General features: G+C 41.2%; 1 protein-coding gene across 1 annotated transcript in view; it reads left to right on the top strand.

Moving 5' to 3' along the window:
* The window catches only part of LOC103604899 (unconventional myosin-XVIIIb-like), a gene marked incomplete at its 3' end in the record, with an annotated part of 141,367 nt that overhangs the window by 105,414 nt on the left and 27,564 nt on the right, over positions 1-8,389 (top strand). The window contains exon 23 of the mRNA XM_008589473.1: positions 6,258-6,323. Coding sequence (XP_008587695.1) covers positions 6,258-6,323 — 66 coding nt within the window. The remainder of the gene's footprint in view (positions 1-6,257; positions 6,324-8,389) is intronic.

The following is an 8,389-nucleotide window of genomic DNA, read 5'->3' as shown; positions in this document are numbered from 1 at the left end:
TTTTGTGTGTGTTTGTGGGTGAATTAATTTGTTTATTTTTTTAGCTCCCACCAATAAGTGAGAACATGTGGTATTTCTTTTTCTCTGCCTGACTCGTTTCACTTAATATTATTCTTTCAAGGTCCATCCATGTTGTTGCAAATGGCAGTATTTCATTCGTTTTTATAGCTGAGTAGTATTCCATTGTGTAGATATACCACATTTTCCGTATCCACTCATCCGATGATGGACATTTGGGCTGATTCCAGCTCTTGAGCCCCTATTTCTGTGCAGGTCTCAGCTTACCTGGGCGCCTACTGGGCAGTGTGCACTTTCCCCGACCCAGGGCTTTAGACTAGACCCTGATGCTGAAAGGGTCTGTTCTCAGCTTGCCTTGGTGGCTGCTGGGCTGTGTGCACTTCCCTCTGGTGCCTTAGACTGCTATTTAATCTTTATGTCTTTAAAATTAGTTAAGGGAAGAGAAGAGAAAAATAGATTTATACAGTCTTTTATATTTACCTACGTATTTGTGTACTTTAGTTCTTGTACACTTTAGTTCTTCAAGGACTTGAACTACCTCTGGAATCATTTCCTTTATTCTGAAGGACTTTCTTTAATATAAGTTGGACAGTAAGATGGGTCTGATAGTGATAAGTTCTCTCAGTCTTTGTTTATCTGGGTAAGTCTTTATTTCACCTTCATTTTTGAAGAATAGTTTTTTCAGATATAGAGTTTCTGATTGGCAGGTTTTCTTTCCTTTTAGCACTTTCAAAACGTACTCCCACTGCATTCTGGACTTCATTGTCTCTGATGATAAGTCAGCCATTAATTGTTTTCATGCTTCTCTCTACACAAAAAGTTATTTTTCTCTTGCTGCTTTCAAGATTCTTCTCTTTGTGTTTGGCTTTCAAAAATTTGGCTATGATGTATCTTGGGGTGACTATTTTTGTGTTTATCCTATTTGTAATTCATTGGCCTTCTTGGATGTATAGGTTAATTTTAGGGGGGACAAATTTGAGAAGTTTTTAACCACCATTTCTCATATTTTTTTCCACCCCTTTCTCCTCTGCTTGTGAGACTCCCATTATGCATATGTTGGTGTGCTTGATGTTGCCATACGTGTCTCTGAGGTACTATTCATTTTCCTTTATTCCTATTTCTCCGATTTCTCTCTGTTCTTCAAATTGGACAATTTTTATTGATCTGTCTTCAAGTTCACTGACTCTTTCATCTGCCGTCTTGAGCTGCTGTTGAACCCCTCTAGTGAATTTATCTTTTCAGTTATTTTTCTTTTCAAATGAAGAATTTCCACTTGGATTTTAAAAATAATTTCTATCTCTTTCTTGATATTTTATATTTGATGAATTGTTATTATTATAATGTCTTTTAATTCATTACACATGATTTCCTTTAGCTTTTTTTTTTTTTTCCTTTTTTGTCTTTTTTCGTGTCCGGCAACGGACCGCAACCCTCAGTGTCGCACCCGTACCGGACCGGGACCGGCAACGGGATAGCAACCCTTGTGCTGCGCCCACCCCTCGCTCAGCCAGTGAGCGGGAACTGGTCTGTATGTGGGATCCGAACCCTCGGCGGGAGCACCGCCACACTCCCAAGCGGTGCACTGCAGCAGTGCGCCACCGGGCCGGCCCTCCTTTAGCTTTTTTGAACATATTTATAACAGCTGCTTTGAAGCCTTTGTCTGCTAAGTCCAAATTTTGAGTCCATAGATATTTCCTACTGACTGCTTCCCCCCAAGTATAGTTCATAATTTCCAGATTTTGCATGTCCTGTAATTCTTACTGAAAACTGGACATCTCAGATAATATATTACAGCAACTCTAGATTCTGATTTTTGTTAATTATTTAGCAATTTGTCTTGACTAGTTTTATGGAATCTGTCTCCCCCATGGTGTGGGACCACTAATATCTCTGCCCAATTTTTAAAAAATTTTTGTGTTTATTTCAAAGCCTGGCTTCCCAGGGCTTTCCCTGTGTCAGCAGAGCTTAGTGGCCAGCAGAGGATGTAATCAACCATTGTGAATCTGTGAGGCTTTTCCATTCTTCTGACAGATCTGTGAATGGGTTGGGAAATGTATTCAACAACCAGGCAGTTTACAGTTGTGCTCCAGCTTTTATTTTCTGTTGGAACATTCAACATATTTTCTCCCTGTGCACAGGTCTTCATTCTCAAATAGGGATATGTAGATAGCTAGGACCATCTCCAATCTCTCTTGTTCTTGTGTTTAGCCTTGAGCCAGGAACATGTGGGAACTTATCAAGCCCTCTATGGCTGTCCCATTTCCTTTATCTCCTTGTTAAATTTCTGGCTTCTCCGTGGTCCATTGCTTGCCTCCATTAGCACAGCTGTAGGCTTAGCTGTGTCATTGGCCTTCTCTATTTGTTTGCTGCCAAAATTACTACTGTTTCCAACAATGCTCCAGGGTGTGCGGGTTTTCTATACCTTGCTCTTCTGGCAGCAAAGCTGCTGGTTTCTACAGCTTGCCTAATTCTGGTAGGATTGCTGCAGTGACAGAGCTAGGGGGGAGGAAGGGGACAGGGGTGGGAATGGGAGAGCCTTCATCAATATTACCACCAACTCTCATTGTTTCTACCCGAGATTCATTATTTCTTGAATAAATGCTTCTCAATTTGTTGTATTCCTTTGTTTTATTTCCAGAGGATTGAAGTTGCTATTTTTGGAAATTTTATTCACTTTTATTATTTGGGGGGGAGGGGAGAAGGTTCATTAAGCTCTCTCATGCTGCTTTTATGACCTCATCCCCACATCCTTGTAAGACAAGTGTGATTAGTGAATATTATAGAAAAAGAAACTGAAGAACAGAGAGGAGTGGTTTGCTCAGGGCCACACAGCTAGTGAGTGGTGAGACTGGACTGGATCCCAGCACTGGAGGTTGAAGAACAAGCTCGAGAGTTGATTACTTGAGTCTGAGTCTCCCACCATCACTTGCTAGACACGTGACCTTTGCCAAGGCATTTCATTGCACTGGGCCTCACTTTATTTCCCTGTAAAATGAGGATGAAGTAGCACCTGCTACAGAAATTTGAAGACAAAATGAATTATTATGTGTACAGCATGTAGAGCAGTGCTCAGACTCAAAAACAGACTGAAAACTGTGCTTCCTTGGAGCACGATGGCCAACATTTTACTCATAACAGTGACATTCCTTGCTGAGAGGGATAAGCCTCAATTACCTGGACAATTCCAATACATGGAAGAGCTGATTCCATCAAGTAGTGGAACGAGGAAGACATTTCTCTTAGTAACCGGGATTCTTGTCTTTTCCACCAACTGGCCGTTGGACAATGACTATATTATGTTGAACTAGATAAAATAATTGATATTTGACCCAACAGATGACAACTTCATATTGTTCAACCCAATAATAGCATCAATGAGGATAACAATAAAAGCAATTAAGTGGAAAGTCATTAACAAATTCCTTTTCATATATTCTCAACTAATCCTGCCAACAGCTCTGTTGTCCAGGCAGGGAATATTGTCACCACTTTACAGGTGAGGAAGGGGTCAGAATTATAGCTCAATGTCCACACTCACCCAGTCACTCTACCATTTGAATCTAAGCTTTCTTATCTGTAAAATGAGGTCAACCGAACAGAATACCTTTGTTAGGGCTAGTATTCTTGGCTACATAGACATCTAAAGGGTTCTAAGAAAACAAGGTGGTGAAGAAAAATCCCTAGTTATTGTGGTGTTTGAGTGTGTGCTTTGGCACTATCTGGGGTGTATTTAAGAAAATGAAGTCTTCATCCATGTTCCACAGTCCCTCCACCAGGTTTTGGCCAAAACAGAGGTGGCTTGGGAGTGGAATAGCTCCTGACCTTTATTGAGTTCTTATGTATGCCAGGTACCATGGAAAGCCCTGCAAAATCACAACCTCAGAACTTCTGAAACAGGTGTTATTATGTTCCCCATCTTTCCAAAAGGAGTCTGAGGCTCAGGGTAACATGCTTGCCCAAGATCACAAAATTTATTTTATTTTCATAATTGATTATACATATTTGTGGGGTACAGAATTGACTGTTAATACTCAAGATCACAAAATTTATGAGTGATAAAATCAAGATCTGAACGCAGGTGGATCTAATGGTAGATCCTGATATTTTTTTCCCCAAACATCTACCCTAAACTTTACCTCCAAGGTAGACTCAGAAAAATTTCATTGGGCATATATTTCATTTTTGAAATCCATCCATTTTACTTTCAGCCAATTTTTATTGTTTTCTTCTTGGGCAGAGAGAAAAGAAATTATATTTTGGATATATTGGTTTTATGCATTTCTGCCACCTACAGCTCCCTTAGAACACTTTTGGCTAAAATATAATAAGTAAAACCACAAAATTTTGGAGGGGTTTTATAAAATGTTCTTCTAGGAGGTCATAAGATAAAGCTTCCTCCCTGATTGAAGTCTGGGACTAGACTTTCAGTAAGCAACAAAATGTTTTTTTAATTTCTTAGGAAGTTTTCTGTGTTGCCATTGACCCGTGGAATTAAAACTCATCTACTCAATGACTCCAGTCTCATAATACCCTTGGCTTCTTGAGTGTTGTGGTTACTTTTCTGACAGTTTATTCTGGAAATAGATTTTCTGGTTTTCAGTGAATGGACGGCCAATGAGGAGTGGTTATGAGGGTGGAGGGAGAGGGAAATTGGCAGTCACAAAGGAACCAGGCATGACCTCTATTTATCTGAAGGTACAAATCTCTGGCAAGGTTGTTTCAGAGCCTGCATGACTATTTGACAAGAGAAAGAGTCTATTAAACGGCTGGTAATTTGGTCTATACTGCATCCAGAAATCTCTTTGAGTGAGTTTGTTTCTCCTGCATGGGGCTGCTTTTCCTCCCCATTAGATCTCTCTTGTTTGGGTGTTTATTCATTCAGTCATCAATAGTTATTGATCTACTATATACATAGAACAGTGCTTTAGTGCAGTAGAGGAAATAGGAGTTGAGTTAAACACAGGCTTTCTCTGCCGTAATCTAGGTCAGACAGGCAGGCAAGGTTAATGGCCATGTCATTTATTTAGCAAATATTTGTGAGTGAGGCAGTCACTAGCAAGTACAATGAGAGAAGCACAAAGTGCTGGAAGGCTGTCACGGGGGCACTTAGTGACACAGTGAGTGAATTTCTCAGTGCCCTTGGGTCCTCTGGAGCCATCCTAGGCATGTAGAGCAGTTCAAGACATTGATGTTGCAGTGTGGCCAGACAGACCTTCACTGGAATCTGGCTCTGCCCTATGTGTTGTAAGCTTGGAGAATTATCTTCATTTAGCGTTGTGTGCGTGTGTGTGTGTGTGTATGTGTGTGTGTGTGCATTAAAATATACATAACATACAATTTGCCATCATAACCTTAAGTGAACAGTTCAGTGGCATTAAGTACATTCACAATGTGGTGAAATTATCACCACCTATCATCCCCATAAATCTTTTCCTCTTGCAATACCCATTAAATACTAACTCCCCATTTCCCCTGCTCTCAGCCCTGGCCACCACCAATCTACTTCCTATCTCTTATGAATTTGGCTACTCTAAGTACCTGATATAAATGGGATCATATGGTATTTGTCCTTTTGTGACTGGCTTATTTTACTTAGCATAATGTCCTCAAGATTTATCCACATTGTAACATGAATCAGCATTTCCTTCATTTCTAAGGCTGAATAATATTCCATTGTATGGATGTACCACATTCTGTTTATCCATTCATTCATTGCTGGACACTTGGGTTGTTTCCACTTCTTGGCCATTTTTGAATAATGCTGTTATGAACATGGCTGCATAAATATTACTTTGAGACCCTACTTTTAATTCCTTGGGGTATATACCTAGAGGAAGAATAGATGGATCATATGGTAAATCTATGTTTAATCTTCTGAGGAATCACCATATTGTTTTCCATAGCAGCTGTGTCCTTCATTTCATTTTATATCTTCAGTTTTCTCCTCTGTTAAATGGGTATGGTATTATGATGACCCACCTAGGGTTGTTATGAGGATGGAACAAATTGATGTCTGTGAAGGTCTCAGTAGAGTAGATGGCACACAGTAAGTGCTCAGTGCATGCGTGTCTTCTGCACTTGCCTGTGTGAGTTGGGGCTGTGGTAGCCAAAGCTCACAGACATGTGGGTTTGTCTTCTTTCTCCGTGCATCAGCCATTCGGCCAGGCTCACCTTCCACTTTAGGATCTCCTACCTTCTATCTAACTTCTCCTATAGCTTCTCTCTTATCTTCTCTCCAGGCTGTGGAGGAGCTCCTGCAGACCCTGGATCTGGAGAAGAAGGTGGTGGCCATGGGGCACAGCCAGGTGAGTAGAGCTTCTTTCTTACTATGTTCTACCCATTACATCAGGGACCCTGCTGAGACCCGATTCTTGTCGTGCCTCAATTGTCCATTATCACTGTGTGTCTCCGTTTTCCAAACTAAGGACAGGGCTAATAATTTTTTACCCTACCTATTTTACAAGGTCATAAAGATAAAATGTCATGATGTGGTGGAAGTAACATTGGGAAATATCATTTATTAGAGGTTATACTTCCAGGGGCCGCAATGGTCTGGAAGAGTTAACATTCTGGTCCTTAATATGATCTTCTGAGCCTCAGAAAAAGCTGCCATGAAACCTGAGAAGAAACACTCATCTTCATTCAGAGCCTTTTAACTTTTTCTTTGCAACCAACTATAACACAGCTATAGTCCCAGCTGATTAGCAGCAATAAATGAAAAGAAAGAAGGGGCTTAACAGAGAGGCACATGGTTATTTGAATTGGGAGAAATAGCTTTTACCTTACTGGTGTTGAGTCAAAAGCTCTTCCAAATATGCTTAAATGTTTAGAAGAGAACTTCACACCTCTCTAATATGCTTATAATATGCTGTAAATTTTCATGAGGGGAAACATGGCATTTAGGGATTCTGAAACTATTTGACCATAGATCCCCTAACCTTTTGTTTTTGTGGAATGCACATTAACATCTCCTGGAACTAGTGTTTTGTGTGTTATAGTTTGGGAAGCAGGGTACAGAGATTTTAAACTCAAGGACCAGGTGGCGGGCACGGGAAAAGAGACAAAGTTTAGAGATACAAGATGGAGAGTGAACAGAGCAAGGGAAAAATTGCTCCATCCATATCTCCACCTGGTTACCTACTGATTGATTAGTGCCGCCTACTAAACCTTAGTCAATTGCCTTCCACCTCCAGATGCTATGTGAGGTGCTGGGAAAGAGCCCTACTTTCCAGAAGCCTACCATGGTGGCATGATTGGCCATTTGTCCTTCTTGGAGCCTGCCCCATCACACTGCCCTGAAAGCAGTTCTTTCCTTGGAGAGCTCACAGTCTTTATACTGGCACCACCCCTCAGCTCATCCCCAGCACACTCTTATCTCCCCACTAGCCTGGTCCTGTTAAGGAGTATAGTTGAAGCTGTTAGTCCACTGTGGTCTCAACCTGATTTCTTCTGCTAGGAGTTGCAGCATCTGGGCCTTTGCAGCCTTTTTCAGTAGAGGAAATAAACCTGTTGGTTACAGGGCTCCCACCATGAGCCAGGTACTATGCTAAGCAACTTTACATTTTTTTCTCCATTGTTCCTGACAGTCTCCCGTGAGATAGCAAGTGCACTCCTGCTTTACAGATGGGGAAGCTGTGCTTCTGGGGAATAAGTCCCTTTTCAAGGTCTTATATATACAGCTAAGGGTATAGACTCCATGCAAAGCTGTGTAGGTGCAAATCCCAGAGTCTTTTCAATACGCTGGGTGTGTGTTTTTCTTAATGGAAATATTTAACACATTCTTTACCCACAGGTCTTCATGGTCCTGAATCAAGGGAATTGTTCTTCGGCTCCAGGAACTTTGTCCTCTTAGACCAGCAATTCTCAAAGTATGGTCCTTGGACCAGCAGTGTCAACATCACCTGAGAGCTTGCTAGAAACACAAATTCTCAAGCTCCACCCCAGGCTTAGTGAATCAGAAACTCTGGGGATGGGGCCCAGTTGTCTGTTGTAACAAGCCCTGTAGGTGATTCTAAAGCATGCTCAAGTCTGAGAACCACTGGGCTAGATAATTACTCAGTTATTTCATGAATACAAAAATCAGTCCCTATGATCCCAGCAGCTATTGCAGAGCAATGAAGAAAACAGAAGTTATTACACAGTTTTACAGTGGCAGGGGCAAGAAGTCTATAAACCTAAACATCCCCCAAATAAAGCATGATTATTATTATTGATAGTGATTGGTATAGCCCTCTGAGTGGAGAGGTTTTTTTTTTTTTTCCTTTTTGTTTTTTTTTGTGCCCGGCAACGGATCGCAACCCTCAGTGTCGCACCCGCACCGGACCAGGACCGGCAACGGGATCGCAACCCTTGGTGTTGCGCCCGCACCTCG

Source organism: Galeopterus variegatus, unplaced genomic scaffold, assembly GCF_000696425.1.
Source record: "Galeopterus variegatus unplaced genomic scaffold, G_variegatus-3.0.2 Scaffold5466, whole genome shotgun sequence".
NCBI lineage: Eukaryota > Metazoa > Chordata > Mammalia > Dermoptera > Cynocephalidae > Galeopterus > Galeopterus variegatus.
Note: the sequence above shows the minus strand (reverse complement) of the source record. Positions and strands in the feature narration are given on the sequence as shown.